Here is a 23,628-nt window from a genome sequence, read left to right on the forward strand (position 1 = left end):
TAGTAGTAGTAGTAGAAGAAGACATTTGAAAGATTTATGAGCACCTTTCGATTTTGGTTAGGCATGTCTTACCTTACTAGCCTTCAGGATATTGATCTGCTCCTCATAGACAGTGTCTCTGTTCTTTTCAAGGAACCCTTCACATTGATATTCCACCTACACAGAATGACAGTGCTTAATTAAATTACCCCAGCAGTGAACATGTTAATACACTTCACACTATATATCCTGTCAACTTTCAGGAAAAGTTTTATCAAGTTGATTTCTACAACTGTACCTGAGCAGCAAATTCAAAGTAATCGGCTGATTACTAAACACTGTAACCAGTAAACAATGTAACCACTAAACAGTGTAACCACGAAACAATGTAGCCACTAAACAATGTAACCACTAAACAATGTAGCCACTAAACAATGTAACCACTAAACAATGTAGCAATAAATAATGTAACCACTCAACAATGTAGCCACTAAATAATATAGCCCCTAAACAATGTAACCACTCAACAATGTAGCCACTAAACAATGTAGCCATTAAACAATGTAATCACTAAACAATGTAACCAGCAAACAATGTAGCCACTAAACAATGTAACCAGTAAACAATGTAACCAGTAAACAATGTAGCCATTAAACAATGTAGCCATTAAACAATGTAATCACTAAAGAATGTGGCCACTAAAGAATGTAGCCACTAAACAATGTAACCACTAAACAATGTAGCCACTAAATAATGTAGCCACTAAACAATGTAACACTAAATAATGTAACCAGTAAATAATGTAACCACTAAACAATGTAACAGTAAACAATGTAACACTAAATAATGTAACCAGTAAACAATGTAACCAGTAAACAATGTAACCACTAAACAATGTAACCAGTAAATAATGTAACCATTAAACAATGTAATCACTAAACAATGTAACCAGTAAACAATGTAGCCAGTAAACAATGTAGCCATTAAACAATGTAATCACTAAACAATGTGGCCACTAAACAATGTAGCCACTAAACAATGTAACCACTAAACAATGTAGCCACTAAATAATATAACCACTAAACAATGTAACAGTAAACAATGTAACACTAAATAATGTAACCAGTAAACAATGTAGCCACTAAGCAATGTAACCAGTAAACAATGTAACCAGTAAATGATGTAAGAACTAAACAATGTAACCAGTAAACAATGTAACAACTAAGCAATGTAACCACTAAATAATGTAACCAGTAAACAATGTAGCCACTAAACAATGTGGCCACTAAACAATGTAATAACAATCTATGCTAACATTACTTTCGAAACAAAGTATGATTAGGCTAGATATAAAGTGGAGCTTCTGTGCCACACAAAAGCTTTCACCATGTTAAACAATTAAAGAGCCAAGTGAGCTTTTAAATAAGACAACATATAAGTAAACAGATATTGTTCTCAGGAAGATACCCATCTTATACCTACAACCTATATTAATGCTCTTAACCATGAGCAAACACAGGCCAGTCTTGTATGACACATAACCTCATTGTTCCCTTGGAAGACTGCATGCTCTACATATCATATATATATATATGTATGTGTATATATATGTATATGTATATATATATACACATACACATACATACATACATACATACACACACACAGTATATACCTATATACATATATACACCTATATATACCTATATATACACATATACACCTATATATATACCTATATATACCTATACACACACACACATACACTACCGTTCAAAAGTTTGGGATCACCCAAACAATTTTGTGTTTTCCATGAAAAGTCACACTTATTCACCACCATATGTTGTGAAATGAATAGAAAATAGAGTCAAGACATTGACAAGGTTAGAAATAATGATTTGTATTTGAAATAAGATTTTTTTTACATCAAACTTTGCTTTCGTCAAAGAATCCTCCATTTGCAGCAATTACAGCATTGCAGACCTTTGGCATTCTAGCTGTTAATTTGTTGAGGTAATCTGGAGAAATTGCACCCCACGCTTCCAGAAGCAGCTCCCACAAGTTGGATTGGTTGGATGGGCACTTCTTGCGTACCATACGGTCAAGCTGCCCCCACAACAGCTCAATGGGGTTCAGATCTGGTGACTGCGCTGGCCACTCCATTACCGATAGAATACCAGCTGCCTGCTTCTGCTCTAAATAGTTCTTGCACAATTTGGAGGTGTGTTTAGGGTCATTGTCCTGTTGTAGGATGAAATTGGCTCCAATCAAGCGCTGTCCACTGGGTATGGCATGGCGTTGCAAAATGGAGTGATAGCCTTCCTTATTCAGAATCCCTTTTACCCTGTACAAATCTCCCACCTTACCAGCACCAAAGCAACCCCAGACCATCACATTACCTCCACCATGCTTAACAGATGGCGTCAGGCATTCTTCCAGCATCTTTTCATTTGTTCTGCGTCTCACAAACGTTCTTCTTTGTGATCCAAACACCTCCAACTTGGATTCATCCGTCCACAACACTTTTTTCCAGTCTTCCTCTGTCCAATGTCTGTGTTCTTTTGCCCATCTTAATCTTTTTCTTTTATTGGTCAGTCTCAGATATGGCTTTTTCTTTGCCACTCTGCCCTGAAGCCCAGAATCCCGCAGCCGCCTCTTCACTGTAGATGTTGACACTGGTGTTTTGCGGGTACTATTTAATGAAGATGCCAGTTGGGGACCTGTGAGGCGTCTGTTTCTCAAACTAGAGACTCTAATGTACTTATCTTCTTGCTCAGTTGTGCAACGCGGCCTCCCACTTCTTTTTCTACTCTGGTTAGAGCCTGTTTGTGCTGTCCTCTGAAGGGAGTAGTACACACCGGTGTAGGAAATCTTCAATTTCTTAGCAATTTCTCGCATGGAATAGCCTTCATTTCTAAGAACAAGAATAGACTGTCGAGTTTCAGATGTAAGTTCTCTTTTTCTGGCCATTTTGAGCGTTTAATTGACCCCACTAATGTGATGCTCCAGAAACTCAATCTGCTCAAAGGAAGGTCAGTTTTGTAGCTTCTGTAACGAGCTAAACTGTTTTCAGATGTGTGAACATGATTGCACAAGGGTTTTCTAATCATCAATTAGCCTTCTGAGCCAATGAGCAAACACATTGTACCATTAGAACACTGGAGTGATAGTTGCTTGAAATGGGCCTCTATACACCTATGTAGATATTGCACCAAAAACCAGACATTTGCAGCTAGAATAGTCATTTACCACATTAGCAATGTATAGAGTGTATTTCTTTAAAGTTAAGACTAGTTTAAAGTTATCTTCATTGAACAGTACAGTGCTTTTCCTTCAAAAATATGGACATTTCAATGTGATCCCAAACTTTTGAACGGTAGTGTATATATATATATGCCTATGTATACATATATATGTGTGTGTGTATATATATATGTGTGTGTGTGTGTGTGTGTGTGTGTGTGTATATATATATATATATATAGAGAGAGAGAGAGAGAGAGAGAGAGAGAGAGAGAGAGAGAGAGAGAGAGAGAGAGAGAGAGAGAGAGCGAGAGAGCATGCAGTCTTCCATGCTCTACTGTTGTACTGTTGTTCTGCCCTGTTACATACGTATATATACATATACACATACATAGATACAGTATATGTGTGTGTGTGTGTGTGTGTGTGTGTGTGTGGATGTATAAAACAGGGCAGCACAACAGTACAATCACTGATTCCTCCTTTATGTGAGGCGAGGAGCATTTGTTGCCAGGTGTACAAATCTCAAGAAGAGCTGTTACACCACAAGTGAGACCCTCATCACACTGGTGCAACACTCCTGTTATGAGTATAAAAGAGGTAAGGTGCTAAATGTCTATATCCTTACATACGTTTTACCTTCTGAGTTCTAATCAACTCAGACATTTGTAATTACACATGCATGCACAATGGTTTAATTCCAATAGGCACCTACAATGTGTATGTTTAATAAAATCAATTCAAGAGTAGCAATATACGGCTCCAGTGTAACACACGGCTTCAGGCTTTAGTTTTGTCATGTTCTTGAGCTGTCTAAACATAATATTGACTGTCATACAATATGTTTAAAAGTTAAATCACTAAAATAATGGTTTATTCCTGCTTTATTATTTAAGCCATCTGAAGATAAACAGTGCCACATGTACCTTGAATAACATGTGAACAAAAACAATGAATTAGATTTGTTTTTTAAGCAATTGTGCTGAACCCAAAACTTTAAGCGTTATGATATTAATATTGGCTCATGTGACATTTTTCTTGACGTTTTCTTTACTTTGATGATAGCAATAACAGTAAACTTTATTTGTATAGCACCTTTCATACATAAAATGCAGCTCAATGTGCTTTACATTAAAAACAAGGGAAACAATAAAACTCAACAACAATACAGATAAAATAACTTAAAAGTAATAAAACACAGACCTAGGCTAAAAACATAAAACAGGCAAGAAATTAAACCACAGTACAAGATAAAAAATAAGAGTAAAAGAAATAAAATGGAATTAATTAAAAACAAGAGTATAAAAATGGGCATTGAGCTGATTCTTAAAACTATCTATGGACATTGATTCTCTTATTTGTTGGGGTAGTCTATTCCAAGCCATCGGTGCATAAAAACAAAATGCTGCTTCGTCATGTTTTTTGTAGTTCATTCTAGGGACATTGAGCAGGCCAGCACCAGAGGATCTAAGAGAGCGGCTTGAAACAGCCTCTCGCCCTTGACATCAAAGCGTTCGCCCTTGACACCTGCTGACCCCCCCCTGTCAAAGCCTCTCTCCTTTGACTTCAAAGCAGTCAGCCGCTCTCCCTCGACATCAAAGCGATCATCACCCTTAAAAAGCCTCCACTGTGGTCCAGTCTTCGCTGGAACGTCGCCATTCATGGACTTCTGCCTGCCTGCCTGCCTGCCACTGAGCCGACTCCTGCTCTACACCTGAGATCGGTTACTTCAATAAAGACTTGATTCTTCCCTTACCTGGTTGTCCCGTCTGCTTTTGGGTTCTTTCCTGATACGTGACAGTACGTTCCAGCCACTATGGGCCCAGCAGACCATTCCACCACAGACCTGGCCATGGTCTGCCAGGCTGTAGCCAACCAGGAATCGGTCCTCGGCCAGCACAGCCAGGTGCTACAGGAGATGGCTGACGCCCTCCGTGGGCTCGGCTCAAAGATCTCCGGAATCCAGACCCAACTTGGTGCCTCTGCTAGCCCGGGACCCGCCCCTCCAGCTCCGCCACCCCCAGCGCCATCAATTTCGGCTAAGAAACCATGGGTTGCCCCGCCCGATAAGTATGATGGAGATTTTGGACATTGTCGCCCTTTTTTGATGCAGTGTGAGATTGTGTTTAACCAGCAGCCCCAGTCTTATTCCACGGATGGAGCCAAAGTCGCTTACATCATGGGTCTTCTCCGGGGAAGCGCCCTGGATTGGGCTACAGCGGTGTGGGAGATGCGGGCCTCCACTTCCTCATCCTACGCTGAGTTCACCACTGCTTTTCGCCAGGTTTTCGATCATCCCATGCGGGGAAAGAACGCGTCAAAAAGACTGATCTCTCTCCGCCAGGGTTCCCGCAGCGTCGCTGACTACTCAGTTGAGTTCCATACGCTATCAGCGGAGAGCGGATGGAACAACGAGTCCCTCCAGGCCGGCTTTTCCAACGGGCTAAGCGAATCCATAAAGGACGAATTGGTTTCCTACCCCGAGCCTGGAGGGTTGGAGGAATTGGTTACCCTGGCCATTCGTGTGGACAACCGTCTCCAGGAGTGGAGGCAAGAGAGGACGCGCCGCTTTCCTAGGCACAACAACTTACCACGGGCCACACCTCCAAACTCTGGAGGCTGAGCTCGCTCGACTAAGGTTGCCGTCCTCCGAGAAAGCCCGAGGCGTGACTTTTCCCCAGCTTCGGAGCCGATGCAACTTGGCCGCTTCCGGCTCGACCCAAAGGAGCGTCAACGCCGCATCACCGAGAACAGCTGCTTGTATTGTGGTCAGCCTGGTCACTTTCTCGCCTCCTGCCCTCACCGTTCCGTCTAACTAGCAGGCTCACGAGGGAGGGGGAGGATCCTCGTGAGCCCAACTGTCTGCCCTCTGTCTCCTCGTCCACGTACCCAGTTGCAAGCTACCATCAGTTTTAAAGGTCAGTCCACTAAACTTTTAGCTTTAATTGACTCTGGAGCTGATGAAAGCTTTTTGGATGCAAGTGTTGTGAAGCAGCTAGGTCTTGCCACTGTGAGTCTGGACCAGCCTCTTGAAGCTAATGCCCTGGATGGACGTCTCCTGGCCCGGATAACCTCTAAGACCGAGCCTGTGCGCCTCCTGTTGTCGGGAAACCATCAAAAGGAGTTAAGTTTTTTCGTTATCAATTCTCCCTTTGTTCCCATTATACTTGGTCATCCCTGGCTGGTTAAGCATAGTCCCCATATTGATTGGTCATCGGCCAGAATTTTAAGTTGGAGTCCCATCTGTCATGCCATATGCCTCCAGTCTGCTCTGCCTCAGTCTGTCCCCTGTCAGGTGTCAAGCTCTGAGACCTCTGACCTGTCACTGGTGCCTCCAGAGTACCATGACCTCCAAGCCGTGTTCAACAAGCAGCAAGCTCTCTCCCTGCCTCCTCATCGCCCCTATGATTGCGCTATTGACCTGCTGCCGGGCGCTCCCCTCCCCAGCAGCCGCCTATATAGCCTCTCCAAGCCTGAGCAGGAGTCCATGGAGAGATACATCAAGGACTCCTTGGCTGCTGGTCTTATTCGCCCGTCATCATCACCCCTTGGTGCGGGGTTCTTTTTTTGTGGCCAAGAAGGACAAGACCCTCCGGCCGTGTATTGACTATAGAGGCCTCAATAACATCACAGTCAAGAATAAGTACCCTCTGCCCCTCATGACTTCCGCTTTTGATTCTCTCCAGGGAGCCACAGTGTTCACTAAACTAGACCTCCGCAATGCTTACCACCTGGTCCGGGTTCGAGATGGAGATGGATGGAAGACTGCCTTCAACACCCCCCTGGGGCATTTTGAATATCTGGTGATGCCGTTTGGTCTCACTTATTCCCCAGCTGTCTTCCAGAGTCTGGTCAATGACGTCCTACGTGACATGTTGGATCGTTTCGTTTTTGTTTACCTGGATGATATCCTGATTTTTTCCAGAGACCTGTCAGAGCATGTCATGCACGTCCGCCAAGTCCTTCAACGGCTTCTGGAGAACCGCCTTTTCGTAAAAGCAGATAAGTGCGAATTCCATGCCCCTTCAGTCACCTTCCTGGGCTACATCGTGGCCGATGGGCAGGTGAGAATGGACCCCGCCAAGGTCAGAGCGGTTCTTGAGTGGCCAAGCCCGACCAGCCGTAAGCAGCTTCAGCGGTTCCTCAGGTTTGCCAACTTCTACAGATGGTTCATCCGCAACTACAGCCGTGTTGCGGCCCCACTAACCGCTCTTACCTCCACCTCTAGACCGTTCCTGTGGACCCCTGTAGCAGAGGCAGCTTTCCAAGCCCTCAAGCACCGCTTCACCACAGCTCCTATCTCATCCAGCCAGACCCAACCAAGCAGTTCGTTGTAGAGGTGGACACCTCTGAGATTGGGGTAGGGGCGGTCCTTTCTCAGCGTTCTGGTGAGGATGGCAAGACACACCCCTGTGCCTTCCTGTCTCGCCGCCTCTCCCCAGCTGAAAGGAACTATGATGTGGGGAATCGTGAGCTCCTGGCGGTGAAATTGGCACTGGAGGAATGGCAACATTTTCTGGAGGGGTCGGAGCTTCCTTTTATAGTGTGGACTGACCATAAGAACCTGGAATACATCCAGTCAGCAAAGCGACTCACTGCGCGCCAAGCCAGGTGGGCGCTCTTTTTTGGTCGTTTTAATTTTTCCTTGACGTACAGACCTGGCTCCAGGAATGCTAAGCCCGATGCTCTAGCTCGTGTGCATGGGGAGGAGTCTGAGCCCAAGCTCCAACCTGACGCCATCGTTCCCTCTACCTGTGTGGTTGCGGCTGCGGCTGTCACCTGGAACATTGAAAGGGAGGTCATGGCAGCACAACAGACTCAGCCTGACCCAGGTAACGGTCCCCCTGGGCGCTTGTTTGTTCCAGACGCTGTTAGATCTAGCGTGTTGCAGTGGGCTCACTCTTCCAAACTTACCTGCCATCCTGGAGTAACCCGTACCCTAGCCTTCCTCCGCAGGCGGTTCTGGTGGCCTTCCATGACGGAGGATACTGGGTTTTTTGTTTCTGCCTGTCCTGTTTGTGCCCAGAATAAGCCCTCCACTCGGGCCAGTTCCGGTCTGCTGCGCCCCCTGCCTGTTCCACACCGTCCCTGGTCGCATCTGTCCTTGGATTTCGTCTCTGGTCTGCCCGCCTCCGACGGTAACACCGTTGTACTGACTGTTGTTGATCGCTTCAGTAAATTTGTTCACTTTTTGCCCTTGTCTAGACTGCCTTCGGCCCGAGAGACTGCGGATCTGCTGGTCAGGGAGGCTTTCCGGGTCCACGGTCTCCCCCGTGATATCGTGTCTGACCGTGGCCCCCAGTTCACTTCTGCTGTCTGGAAGGCTTTCTGCTCTGCCATCGGTGCCACCGTCAGCCTGTCATCGGGGTTCCATCCTCAGACCAACGGCCAGGCCGAGAGGGCCAACCAGGCATTGGAGACAGTTCTCCGCTGTCTGGTGTCTGCCAACCCATCCTCTTGGTCCTCACAACTTCCCTGGGTAGAATATGCCCATAACACTCTGCCATCGTCTGCTACTGGGTTGTCCCCTTTTCAATGCCTTTACGGCTATCAGCCTCCCCTTTTTCCTTCACAAGAGGTAGACATTCCGGTTCCGTCTGTCCAGGCCCATGTCCATCGGTGCCGTCGGACCTGGCGGCGAGCCCGTGCCACACTGCTCAGGACCTCCGGCCGTTACAAGCGCTTGGCGGATCGTCATCGTGCCCCTGCTCCGGACTACTCCCCCGGTGACCAGGTATGGCTCTCTACCAAGGATCTACCCTTGAAATCGGACGCTAAGAAACTGTCCCCCAGGTACATTGGTCCCTTTCCCATTGTCAAAGTCATTAACCCCTCGGTGGTCCGTCTGAAGCTGCCCCACACTCTCCGAGTTCACCCTTCCTTCCATGTGTCCTGCCTCAAACCTGTCTCTACCAGCCCTCTAGTTCCTCCGGCCCCCCCGCCCCCACCTCCTCGTATGATCAACGATCATCCGGCTTACACCGTTCGTCATCTCCTGGACTCTCGGCGCCGCGGTCGCGGTCTGCAGTATCTCATGGACTGGGAGGGATATGGCCCGGAGGAGAGGTGTTGGGTCCCTCGTCGCCTGGTCCTGGACGCGAACCTCATCCGGGACTTCCACAAGACGCACCCTGACGGGTCTGGTAGGTCGCCCGGTGGCGCCCCTCGGAGGGGGGGTACTGTCACAGCCTCTCGCCCTTGACATCAAAGCGTTCGCCCTTGACACCTGCTGACCCCCCCTGTCAAAGTCTCTCTCCCTTGACTTCAAAGCAATCAGCCTCTTGCCCTTGACATCAAAGCGTTCGCCCCTGACACCAGCTGGCCATCAAAGCAGTCAGCCGCTCTCCCTCGACATCAAAGTGATCATCACCCTTAAAAAGCCTCCACTGTGGTCCAGTCTTCGCTGGAACGTCGCCATTCATGGACTGCCTGCCTGCCTGCCTACCTGCCACTGAGCCGACTCCTGCTCTACACCTGAGATCAGTTACTTCAATAAAGACTTGATTCTTCCCTTACCTGGTTGTCTCGTCTGCTTTTGGGTTCTTTCCTGATACGTGACACAGATAAGCAGTCAGATAGGTATGAGGGGGCTAAACCATGTAGAGCTTTAAACACAAGTAAAATAATTCTAAAATCAATCCTCAATGCTACAGGAGGCCAGTGTAAAGATGCTAAAACTGAGGTAATGTGATCTCTCATCCTGATTTTTGTTACGACCCTTGCTGCCGCATTCTGTACTAGTTGCAGCCTATCGATACTTTTTTTGGGTAAACCAGTAAGAAGTGCATTGCAGTAGTCTAGATGCGAAGAGATAAAAGCATGCGTCACCTTTTTGGCGTTTTCCAGAAAGAGGTAGGGTCTAATTCTAGTAATATTTTTTAGCTGAAAAAAGGCACCCTTTGTAACATTGTTGATATGTGATTTATAATCCAACTCAGAGTCAATGATGACACCCAGGTTTTTTACTACCGTCTTAATCTGTACAGCCAGACTTCTCATTCTACTTGATATCATTTCTCTCTGTGCATTAGTGCCTATAATGAGAATTTCTGTCTTGTTTGGTTCAATTTGAAAAAATGTTCACTCATCCATTGTTTAATACTGGACAGACAATTCATCAAGGGATTGAGAGCCTTGGGGTCATCTGGCACTACAGATAAATATAACTGAGTATCATCAGCATAAAAATGGAAATACACTCCATGATCACAGCTCATTTTCCCAAGCGGCAGCATGTACAGGCAGAACAATAAAGGACCAAGAATGGAACCCTGCGGAATACCTGAAAAGTTTACATTTTTGTCTGGGACATGGTCAGAAAGACTAACAAAATAGCTTCTGCCAGTGATATATGTGTAGAACCATGATAGGGCAGTCCCTGAAAAACCAATCCAATTCACAAGGCAGTCTAAAAGTATATCATGATCGACTGTATCGAAAGCAGCCATCAGATCAAGGAGTAAAAGAATGGAAACATTTTTATTATCAGCTCTCACTCTGAGATCGTTTACTATTTTTACAAGCACTGTTTCAACACTGTGTCCTTTTCTAAAACCGGATTGAAATTTACCATGAATCTTGTTTTCATGCAAAAACCCATCCAGTTGTTTATACACTGCCTTTTCCAAAATCTTGTCCAGAAAAAGCAGATTAGAAATAGGCCTACAATTGCTCAGCACTGACGGATCGAGATTATTCTTCTTGAGTAAGGGCTTTACTATAGCTGTTTCAGTGAATCAGGCAAGATACCCGATTCTAAAGAACAGTTTACAATATCCAAAACATCCCCAATCAAACTATCTAAGACCTCTTTAAAAAAGGCAGTTGGAATTGCATCCAGAGAGCAGGTGGATGACTTCATCTGCAAGATGGTTTTACGAAGTTCCTCTTCACTAATTTTGCAAAAGGAAATTAGATTTCTCCGAGAGTCATTACTAGTAGTTTGACTGTTTTTGGATTAACAACCTTAGTATTTATGATACCTGCTTGGATATTAATGAAGTTATTATCAAAGATTATGCAAACTCATTACATTTTGATTTAGATGCAGGGCATAACTGCTCATGAGACTGGGGAGGATTTATAAGGTGATCGATTGTGGAAAATAAGACTCTGGAGTTGTGCTGGTTTTCATTTATAATGCCAGAGAAATAAGTCTGCCTTGCGCAGCGCAGAGCTTTGTTATAAACAAATATAGATTTTCTAAAAATCTCACCATGGATTGTAAGCTTACTTTTTTCCATATTCGCTCTGCTCTATGGCAATCCCTCTTGAGCAAAAGTATTTGCTCAGTCTTCCAGGGTATTACTGTAGTCTGTGATTTTTTCTTAGTTTTCATAGGAGCCACTATGTTGAGAGCTGACTCTAGTTTAAAGTTGAAGTGGTTAACTTTATCATGCACTGAAGAAATAGCTGACATAGGAATACTGTGCAGGTGATGAGAGAAGTTAATGACTGCAGAAGGGCTAAGAAAACATCTTTTTATGGTACACTCTGTGTTGTTTTTTGCTAAGTCAGAGACAATTATGTGAAAAAACAAACAGTGGTGATCTGATAAATCAGTATCAACAATCTTGTCAACAACAATATTCAGGCCTCTAGAGATCACTAAATCTAGGGTATGGCCAAAGTTGTGGGTTGGCCCAACAACATGTTGAATAAAATCAAAGGAAAGCAGAAGCTGTAAAAACTCCTTAGCTTTAAAATCTGAACATAAGGCACACCCAGTTTTATGTTTCATGATAGACATCCATATGTCATAGACAGCAAATACTACAGAAAATGTGAGCACTGCCAGACGGTTCAGTCAACATGTGGCATTTTGTCTTTTCATTTCTGCCATGTCCTCACCTTGTCAGCAAAGTGTATGATGATGAACGAGGTGTTGGACATCCTGGGTTTCTGGAAGTGGGCACTGCTGCTGTGTGCATAAAGCTTCTGAGCCCAGTTCTGATCGGTTCCTTTTGGCACCTACATCAGCATGTGACAGCACATAGAGCAGATTACACAACAACTATGAGATGAAATAAAACTTGTTTTGGCTACCTGTGCTCAGAATTACATTTTTTCTCCTGATAAAAGCACTCCAAATTATATTCTATAAGTGTATAGACAGTGAGGCTGAGACAAGAGGAAGCAACATAAGTGACCAGTTTCATTCTAGAGGCTTCTGTTCAGATCAACATCTGGATGAACATCTGGGTAATAGAACAATGGAAATACAGCGGCGCTTGAAAGTTTGTGAACCCTTAAGAGTTTTCTACATTTCTGTATAAATATGACCTAAAACATCTTCAGATTTTCACACAAGTCCTAAAAGTAGATAAAGTGAACCCAATTAAAACAAGTGAGCCAAAAAATATTATACTTTGTTTTTATTTATTGAGGAAAATGATCCAATATTACATGTCTGTGAGTGACAAAAGTATGTGAAGCTTTGCTTTCAGTATCTGGTGTGACCCCCCCCCCCTTGTGCAGCAATAACTGCAACTAAACGTTTCTCGTAACTGTTTATCAGTCCTGCACATTAGCTTGGAGGAACTTTAGCCCATTACTCCGTACAGAACAGCTTCAACTCTGGGATGTTGGTGGGTTTCTTCACATGAAGTGCTCGCTTCAGGTCCTTCCACAACATTTTGATTGGATTAAGGTCAGGACTTTGACTTGGCCATTCCACAACATTAACTTTATTCTTCTCTAACCATTCTTTTGTAAAACAACTTCTGTGCTTAGTGTCGTTGTCTTGCTGCATGACCCACGTTCTCTTGAGATTCAGTTCACGGACAGATGTCCTGACATTTTTCTTAAGAATTCGCTGGTGTAATTCAGAATTCATTGTTCCATTAATGATGGCAAGCCAGCCTGACCCAGATGCAGCAAAACAGGCCCAAACCATGATACCACCACCACCATGTTTCACAGATGAGATAAGGTTCTTATGCTGGAATGCAGTGTTTTCCTTTCTCCAAACATAACGCTTCTCATTTAAACCAAAAAGTCACATTTAGGTCTCATCCATCCACAAAACATTTTTCCAATAGCCTTCTGGCTTGTCCACATGATTTTTAGCAAACTGCAGATGGGCAGCAATGTTCTTTTTGGAGAGCAGTGGCTTTCTCCTTGCAACCCTGCCATGCACACCATTCTTGTTCAGTGTTTTCCTGATGGTGGACTCATGAACATTAACATCAGCCGATGTGAGAGAGGCTTTTAGTTGCTTAGACGTTACCCTGGGTTCTTTGTGACCTGGCCGACTATGACACGCCTTACTCTTGGAGTGATCTTGATGGTCGACCACTCCTGGGGAGGGTAACAATGGTCTTGAATTTCCTCCATTTGTACACAATCTGTCTGGCTGTGGATTGGTAACCTTTTCCAGCCTGATGAGCATCAACAACGCTTTTTCTGAGGTCCTCAGAAATCTCCTTTGTTCTTGCTATGATACACTTCCACAAACATGTGCTGTGAAGCTCAGACTTTGATAGATCCTGTTCTTTAAATAAAACAGGGCACCCACTCACACCTGGTTGTCATCCCATTGATTGAAAACACCGGACTCTAATTTCACCTTCAAATTAACTGCTAATCCTAGAGGTTGACATACTTTTGCCACTCACAGATATGTAATACTGGATAATTTTCCTCAATAAATAAATGACCAAGTATAATATTTTTGTCTCATTTGTTTAATTGGGTTCTCTTTATCTACTTTTAGGACTTGTGTGAAAATCTGATGATGTTTTGGGTCATATTTATGCAGAAATATAGAAAATTATAAAGGGTTCATAAACTTTCATGCACCACTGTGTGTGTTATCTGTTCCCCTTTAGCATTATGCTTCAGCCTACTGATGCACGTCTGTAAAACAAACACTTAAACACACCTATGACTATTGGAAGTTTAAATCTAAATATTAGAATAATGATATGCGATAACATGGCTTAATGATCATCAGAAGTATGATGACAAATTATACAGCAATAACCACCGTCAATCCTGCGCTAATAACGGTGGTATCTAGTAATAATGATTTATGAATTAAATGAAAACAATACAGAGATTCAGTCAAAGTCATAGAAAAATCCACCAATTCTCTTGCAGTTTTTCTCTGACTTTTAACTTGGATGGTTGATATTTAATAATTAGCATTGAAAGTGAAAGAATGATTTGTAAGGTGCAAAAGAAAAGTTGTGGTCATTTCTTCTACTTTGCACTCTTCATCCAGCAAGTCGAGAATGCCCAGTCTGGTCTCTATCAGGTCGATGCATGGCTGGTTATCATAGAAGTCTATCAAGGTCCAGGGGATCTGCTCCTTCACGTACTCCTCCTGCTCCAGCTTGAACACATGCTGGTGACACAACAAACTTACTCTACTTATTCACAACAAAATATGTTCACAATTTAAACACTGATATTTAAGATGATTATTTTTGCCCCTCAGGATTTCCACAGGATTAGGAATGTTCTGTAAAATATCAGAACATGATACTCACCGAGTTAAACTGCTGCTGAAGTTTTTCATTGGCATAATTGATGCAAAATTGCTCAAAACTGTTGTTCTCAAAGGTCTCAAACCTGGAAATGAAAAAAAAACATTTATGATCATCAATGCTTCCAGTTTATACTCAAATTCCCAGTTTATGTTCAACTGAAGCTAAGTAGAGCTAAGTAGTCCAGTTAAGTACATGGAACATTTTCTACAGAAATGTTTGATACAAGGTCCTTAGCTGAAAACAGAAAACAACATAAAACAGGGTATGCGATAGAAAGACATAATAGAGAATACAGCCACAGGCAACAATTCTGAGGTTCAAGCAGACCGTCAGAAGCTGAAAACCTCATGATGTTTGTCCAAACATCATGAAGTTTGGTGATGTTTGGACAAACTGTCATTGATTTATGTTCAAATTTGTGCCAGAGCCATGCACGTGTTTGGAACTGATGGCTAAAAAAATGAAAATAAGAAACTTACAATAACCTGTTGGCATAAGATCACATACCCTCTTATAATTGGGGATGTGGCCATGTTAAGAATTGACCAATCACATTCAAACTCATGTTAAATAGAAGTTAGTATGCACCTGCTTCAATTAAAGTGACGGAACAAGGTAAAGAAAATCATCACCAAGTGGAGAAAATATGGCACAACAGGGACATTACTGAGAACAGGACCTCCTTCCAAAATTGATGAGAAGACGAGGAGAAACCTGGTCAGGAATGCTGTCAAGAGGCCTACAGAAACACTAGTGGAGCTGCAGGAATTTCTGGCAAGTACTGGTTGCTCCCTACAAGTGATAACAATCTTCCATATTCTTCACACGTTTGGGCTGTGGGGTAGGGTGGCAAGATGGAAGACTGCTAAATTTTGTAAAAAGATACACCCAATCTCCCAAAACCATTTAAAAAATTTGTTATCAAGGTTGAACCATTTGGCCATAATTCCAAAAGGTATGTTTGGCACAAAAACAACACAGCACATCACCAGAAGGACACCAGACCCACGGTGGAGCATGGTGGTGGCAGCATCAGGCTTTGGGGCTGCCTTTCTTCTGCAAGAACTGGGGCTTTAGTCACAGTGGAGGGAGTCATGAATAGCTTCAAACACTGGCGGATTTTGGCACAAAACCTTCAGGCGTGTACTGGAAAGATGAAGATGAACTCCAGCTTCCAGCATGACAATGACTCAAAACATGCATTCAAATCAACAAAGCAATGGCTTCACCAAAACAAGATCAGGGTTTTGGAGTGGCCCAGCCAGAGTCCAGACCTGAATCCAACAGAAAATCTGTGGGATGACCTGAAGAGGGCTGTGCACACAGGAGATGCCCTCGCAATGTGATGAATCTAGAATGTTTTTGCAGAGAAGAGTGGGAAAATATTGCCAAGTCAATCAGGGCAGCCCACTGCATAGGCAGTAGAGGCAAATGGTAGGAACGCAAGATGTCTGGGGAACGCACAACTTTGACCTAAAAAAAAATATATATATTTTTTTATGCAACCCTATCAATATAATACGACGTGTTCCAAATCCATTACATTATATACAAGCAAAATAATTTACTTGATTAGATCTTGGACTTGGCGCTGCCCCCCCCCCATTCTCACTATTAAGGTGTGGTGATTAATGGTGGGGGACCGCCACCCTAACAAGCCTGTCCTGACTGAGTGACATGCTGTTGATGTCGATGATGGGAACATGTATGACAAGGCATAATTATCTGGTACCCAGGGGAGGAAAAGAAAGAAAGAGGAGGAAGAACAACGTGAAGCAAACCGGGTTCAGGATCGGAGCAGTTTCCCAATGTGCTATCAAGTAATATGACTACAATGCAACTGCCGACTTTACTATATGAAAAAAAGCTGCCAGAAATCTACCCCCCCCCCCGCCTTTTCTCCCCAATTGCACTTGGCCACTTACCACACTCGTCCGAGCCAGAGAGGGCTGCAGACTACCACATCCCATACGATACATGTGGAGTCACCGGCTGCTTCATTTCACCTGACAGTGAGGAGTTTCACCTGCCCCCCCCCCCATTGTGTCATCCATTAAAGAAGCAATACTTATCTTTAACTCTCTTTATTGTCCATCCTCTCACTCCAGTACATTCTTGTCCCCCTCACCAGTTGTCCTTACTTTAACATCAACATAATAAAACTCATGATAAATTAAATGTCTTGGTTTTTTTTCCATTCTCAAACATAAACATAGATAAATTTGAAGATTTCTGTTAAACTAATTTCTATATTCTTAAACCAACATATTTCAAACATGTTCCCGATCAATCTAAAATCTCAATATTCAATAAATCCACTTCTTCTTCTTTTTTCTTTTTTTTTCTTCTAGCTAACTTAAACAGATTCGGTTTCTTTCTCCTATGTATCTTAATTAAGTGTCTCTGTATCGGGCTGGCTTCTGATAATTCTGCCACTTCTGGTGACACTTTGATTATCTGGCACCGTTATAGCTTCCTGTGGGCACTCTGCTGGGGCGCTCAGAACATCCTGCATGTCCAAAACTCCGGCATCCTCACACGCATCTGCTGGAACTCCAACGTCCTCACGTGCTTCTGCTGGCGCAGCAGCATCAATATCCATTACCAATATCCATTCTGAGTTCAAAGGAGCTGTCTGATCTGTTTCTCAGGAGTACTTAACGAATGTCTCTGAAACTGGAATCCAGTTTACCATTATTTGTACTGGCAATGTACACCAAGTCTCCAACTTTGAAGTTGTGTTCCTTTGCTGTGTTTGTCTTGTCAGCATAGTCTTTCATTTTGTCTGTGTATTCTTGGTGGTGTTTTTGAATGGCCTTTGTCTTTTCCTCTTCTTCCACCAGGTTTGGTAACTTGGTATGAATGTCTCATCCAAACATGAGCTTGGCTGGTGTTTCTCCTGATGCTCTGTGTGGTGTTGAGCGATATGCTTGCAGAATTTTGGGAGTTCCTCTCTCCATGTCTTTCCTTCACTGTCAGCTGCTCTGAAGGCCTTCTTCAGGTATCTGTGAAACCGTTATATTTTACCGTTTGATTTTGGATAATACGAGGATGCGCATATGTGCTTGATTCCATACATTATTAGGAAAGATTAAAATAGCTGTCCAACAAACTGTTTGCCATTGTCTTGTGACAACCTTTAGAGGATAGCCAACCCGAGCAAATATTTTTGTCAACTCCTTAATGACTGTGGCTGAAGATAAGTCATTTATGACAGTTGCCTCTGGGTATGAAGTATAATAGTCAGTTAGAGTCAATATGTAGTTGTTCTCTATAGGACCTACTAGCTCAACGCCTAACTTAGTCCCGGGTCTGGGCGGCAATTCAAGAGGTTGAAGAGGATGATCGTCATGCAGTGGCTGGTTGAGCACACAAGTGGAGCAGTTTCTGATCAGTCTTTCAACATCTAAGTCCATATTGGGTCAATAGAATTTGCTCTTCAGATACTGTTTTGTGAGGACCATTTCCTGGTGGGTCTCATGTGCGATTTTCGGTGCTTGTTTCACTTTCTGTTTTGGTAACACAATCCTGTGTCATCTTAGTATCAGCCCATCATATGTCGACAACTCACCTGAGCATCTATCGTATGGCTGTAGTTCTTCTGGAATTGGGTTCAGCCATTTTCCTGTTTCCACTGTTGTTGTCAGCTGTTTTAGTGTTTGATCCTCTGTCATCGCATGTTTAATGTCCTCAAGTGTCATAGCTTGCAAATCATGCATAGTTACAGAAAGCACTTTGTCCACATATGGTTCAACATACCCATTTTCTTCTGTTTCTGGTAAGGGTAGTCTTGACAGGGAGTCTGCTACATTAGACTTTCCCACAATGTGTTCTATTTTGTAGTCATATGGTTGTAATCTTAATCCCAGTCTTGAATTCTGGGTGGTAAGAGTGTTGCCTTCTCGAGGTTGAACATGTATATGAGAGGTTTGTGATCCGCTTGGAGTGTAAACGTGCCTCCTCATAAGTATGTTCTGAAGTGTTCAACTGCCCATACACATGCTAGAGCTTGCTCTTGTCACAGCCTCTCGCCCTTGACATCAAAGCGTTCGCTGTCACAGCCTCTTGCCCTTGACATCAAAGCATTCGCCCCTGACACCTGCTGACCCCCCCCCCTGTCACAGCCTCTCTCCCTTGACTTCAAAGCAATCAGCCTCTCGCCCTTGACATCAAAGCGTTCGCCCCTGACACCAGCTGGCCATCAAAGCAGTCAGCCGCTCTCCCTTGACATCAACGCGATCATCACCCTTAAAAAGCCTCCACTGTGGTCCAGTCTTCGCTGGAACGTCGCCTTTCATGGACTTCTGCCTGCCTGCCTGCCTACCTGCCACTGAGCCGACTCTTGCTCTACCCCTGAGATCGGTTACTTCGATAAAGACTTGATTCTTCCCTTACCTGGTTGTCCCGTCTGCTTTTGGGTTCTTTCCTGATACGTGACAGTACGTTCCAGCCACTATGGGCCCAGCAGACCATTCCACCACAGACCTGGCCACGGTCTGCCAGGCTGTAGCCAACCAGGAATCGGTCCTCGGCCAGCACAGCCAGGTGCTACAGAGGATGGCTGGCGCCCTCCGTGGGCTCAGCTCAAAGATCTCCGGAATCCAGACCCAACTTGGTGCCCCTCCAGCTCCGCCACCTCCAGCGCCATGAACTTCGGCTAAGGAACCATGGGTTGCCCCGCCCAATAAGTATGATGGAGATTTTGGACTTTGTCGCCCTTTTTTGATGCAGTGTGATATTGTGTTTAACCAGCAGCCCAAGTCATATTCCACGGATGGAGCCAAAGTCGCTTACATCATGGGTCTTCTCCAGGGAAGCGCCCTGGATTGGGCTACAGTGGTGTGGGAGATGCGGGCCTCCACTTCCTCATCCTACACTGAGTTCACCACTGCTTTTCGAGAGGTTTTTGATCATCCCGTGCGGGGAAAGGATGCATCAAAAAGACTGATCTCTCTCCGCCAGGGTTCCCGCAGCGTCGCTGACTACTCAGTTGAGTTCCATACGCTATCAGCGGAGAGCGGATGGAACAACGAGTCCCTCCAGGCCGGCTTTTCCAACGGTCTCAGCGAATCCATAAAAGACGAATTGGTTTCCTACCCCGAGCCTGGAGGGTTGGAGGAATTGGTTACCCTGGCCATTCGTGTGGACAACCGTCTCCGGGAGCGGAGGCAAGAGAGGACGCGCCGCCTTCCTGGTCACAACCATTTACCACGGGCCACACCTCCAAACTCTGGGGGCCGAGCTCGCTCGCCTGAGGCTGACGTCCTCCGAGAAAGCCCGAGGCGTGACTCTTCCCCAGCTTCGGAGCCGATGCAACTCGGCTGCTTCCGGCTCGACCCGGAGGAGCGTCAACGCCGCATCACCGAGAACAGCTGCTTGTATTGTGGTCAGCCTGGTCACTTTCTCGCCTCATGCCCTCACCGTCCGTCAAAACTAGCAGGCTCACGAGGGAGGGGGAGAATCCTCGTGAGCCCAACTGTCTGCCCTCTGTCTCCTCGTCCACGTACCCAGTTGCAAGCTACCATCAGTTTTAAAGGTCAGTCCACTAAACTTTTGGCTTTAATTGACTCTGGAGCTGATGAAAGCTTTTTGGGTGCAAGTGTTGTGAAGCAGTTAGGTCTTGCCACTGTGAGTCTGGACCAGCCTCTTGAAGCTAATGCCCTGGATGGACGTCTCCTGGCCCGGATAACCTCTAAGACCGAGCCTGTGCGCCTCCTGTTGTCGGGAAACCATCAAGAGGAGTTAAGTTTTTTTGTTATCAATTCTCCATTTGCTCCCATTATACTTGGTCATCCTTGGTTGGTTAAGCATAGTCCCCATATTGATTGGTCATCGGCCAGAATTTTAAGTTGGAGTCCCGTCTGTCATGCCTTATGCCTCCAGTCTGCTCTGCGTCAGTCTGTCCCCTGTCGGGTGTCAAGCCCTGGCTCCAGGAATGCCAAGCCCGATGCTTGGCATTTTATAGCATTTTCCAAAATCCCTCGCCTAACCCTAACCCTAACCTTAACCCTAACCCTAAACCATGACACTGACACGCTGGATCAGCGGGTGTATTACACGCTTTGGCGTGATACCGGGTTGCGGTAAACCTCCAAAGCAAGGCGCCCAAGAGGCATCTTAATCAGATGCCCGAACGATCTCAACTGGCTCCTTTCGATGCGAAGGAGCAGCGGCTCTACTCCAGGCTCCCTCCAGATGTCCGAGCTCCTCACCCTACCTCTAAGGCTGAAGCCAGACACATTACAGAGGAAACTCATTTCAGCCACTTGTATCCGCGATCTCACCCTTTCGGTCACTACCCAAAGCTCGTGACCATAGGTAAGGATTGGAATGAAGATTGACTGGTAAGTTGAAAGCTTTGCCTCCCGGCTCAGCTCCTTCTTCGCTACAATGGTCCACTACAACGTCCGCATTACTGCTGATGCTGCACCAATCCGCCTGTCAATCTCCCATTCCATTCTACCCTCACTTGTGAACAAGACCCCGAGATACTTGAACTCCTTTACTTGAGGCAACAACTCATCCCCAACCCGGAGGGAGCAATCCACCATTTTCCAGTAGAGAACCATGGCCTCAGACTTGGAGGTGCTGACTCTCATCCCGGCCATTTCACACTCAGTTGCAAACCACCCCAGTGCACACTGGAGGTCACGTTCTGATGAAGCTAACAAAACCACATTATCTGCGAAGAGCAGAGTTGCAATTCTGAGGTTCCCAAAACGGACCCACTCCTCACCTTGGCTGTGCCTTGAGATCCTGCCCAGGAATATCACAAACAGAATCGCAGACAAGGGACAACCTTGGTGGAGTCCCACATCCCCCAAAAACGTGTTTGATTTTGTGCCAAGAATGCGGACACAGCTCTCACTTTGGTTATACAAGGACTGGATGGCTTGTAGCTACTGCCCCAGTACCCCATACTCCCGCAGAACTCCCCACAGAGTGTCCCGGGGTACACGGTCATAAGCCTTCTCCAAGTCCACAAAACACATGCAGACTGGCTTGTCAAACTCCCATGCCCCCCCTCAGCACTTCCGCAAGGGTAAAGAGTTGATCCGTTGTTCCATGGCCAGGACGTAATCCGCATTGTTCCTCCTGGATCTGAGGTTCGACAATCGTTCGGAGCCTCCTTTTGAGCACCCTAGAGTAGACCTTCCCAGGGAGGCTGAGCAATGTGATGCCCCAATAATTGGAGCACACCCTCCGGTCCACCTTTTTGAATATGGTGTAAATAGAATATTAAAACTCCACTCAGATCCTTCATTCACCTCTTCGATGATACCATCTTCAAGCATTATGTCTAGTTCCTGGTTTACAGCTTCTATCATTGGATAAGGGATTCTCCTCAAACCCTGAGCTACAGGTGAGACTTTGTCATCGACTGTTACTCTGTGACTGTAACCAGTAATCTGTCCCAGTGCTTTAAAGGGTGACTCTAATTCTTGTGCTAATTGACTGAATCTATCTGTCTGGTCCACTGCATTTATATTTACATTTCCTCCAGGAGTTATTATCTTTAATGCAAAGCATGATTTTCTGCCCATCAGTGTTTCCACGTTTCCTTTAATTACATAAACCTTTTCTGTTATGACATTGTCTTGCCATGCCAGTTGTGGTTTAAAGCAACCTAGACACTTTAGTGGAGTCTTCTGGCCATATGGATAGAATCTCTTAGTCTGTTTCAGTTCTGCTTTGTGCGAAAACACTTTCTTATATAGATGTTCTACTATGAGGTTTCTTCAATTTCCTGTGTCTATTACCGTCTTAATCTTTTGATCATTTATTCTTATTCTTTCTTTACCTTATGCATGTATAAACTAATCAGAGTTTGACTCTGAAAGTCCTCCACTCTTTTTACTGGTTTATACTTTCTGTCACGTTTCTTTTCTTTTTGCAAGCTATATTTCTTTCTGCATACTCGTGCATAATGTCCAGTTTTCTTGCAATACAGGCATTTCGCTATTTTGGCTCCATATTCATGTGCTGTATGAGTTGCTAGCCCACACCTGAAACACACGGTGTCGCTGTTGCATTTTTCTTCGTCTGTGTATTTACTTCCGGTTCTGTCTGCGTGAGCAGCCCTTGCATTTCTAGTGAAGTTAACATGACTGTCTCTAGTCTTGCTACTACCACTGTTTTCTGAAAACACTTTAGACTCGGCGTGTGCTGCTTCTGAAAGTCTAGTGACCTTGAGAGTTCTTTCTAAAGTTAGTCCTTCCTCCTGCAGTAATTTGTCCCGCAGTCTTTTCCACTATTTGATCCCTCAGCATGTCGTCTTCTAGTGTGCCAAATTCACATGATTTCACTAGTTCTCTCAAAGTATTAACAAAGGTATCAATAGCTTCCTCAGGGCACTGAGCTCTCTGACTAAACTTGTGTTTTTCCAAACCAAATTTCTCCGTGGCGTGAAATATGTGTCCAGGGCAGCTACTGTCTGGGCAAACGTACCTTTTACTTCCGGAAGATTAGCAAAGATGCTCTGAGTGGGTGTACTGATGCAATAGTGTAGTTCTCCGTACTGCATCCTCTGCCTCCACAGATCCACTGGCTATTTCAAAAAATTGTGTACGATTCTTTCCACATTTGATATTCTGTGTACAGGTCCGGTGCTTCAAGGTTCAATGGGAGAGGTGGAGATAGCCGAACACCAGAGGCTGCCAAGGTCCTGATTCCCAATGCCAATGACTCGAGGTCTCCCATTCAAAATTGTTTCATACGTCTTGCTTTGAGGTAATTAAAATTGTCTCCCTTTATCCTCGTCGCCAATGTTGTGTCATCCAATAAAGAAGCAAAACTTATTTTTAACTCTCTTTATTTTCCATCCTCTCACTCCAGTACATTCCCGTCCCCCTCATTTCCTGTCCCCCATTCTCACGATTTCTTCCACTATACTACACCCTCGAACAGACGCCCC

General features: G+C 44.7%; 1 protein-coding gene across 1 annotated transcript in view; it reads right to left on the bottom strand.

The window, feature by feature from the left end:
* Positions 1-23,628, bottom strand: part of myo5b (myosin VB) — a gene marked incomplete at its 5' end in the record, with an annotated part of 150,240 nt that overhangs the window by 74,009 nt on the left and 52,603 nt on the right. The window contains 4 exons of the mRNA XM_056290258.1: positions 73-156; positions 12,073-12,192; positions 14,429-14,569; positions 14,715-14,796. Of these exons, the coding sequence (XP_056146233.1) occupies positions 73-156; positions 12,073-12,192; positions 14,429-14,569; positions 14,715-14,796 (427 nt within the window). The remainder of the gene's footprint in view (positions 1-72; positions 157-12,072; positions 12,193-14,428; positions 14,570-14,714; positions 14,797-23,628) is intronic.

Source organism: Lampris incognitus, chromosome 12 (genome assembly GCF_029633865.1).
Source record: "Lampris incognitus isolate fLamInc1 chromosome 12, fLamInc1.hap2, whole genome shotgun sequence".
Taxonomy (NCBI): Eukaryota; Metazoa; Chordata; class Actinopteri; order Lampriformes; family Lampridae; genus Lampris; species Lampris incognitus.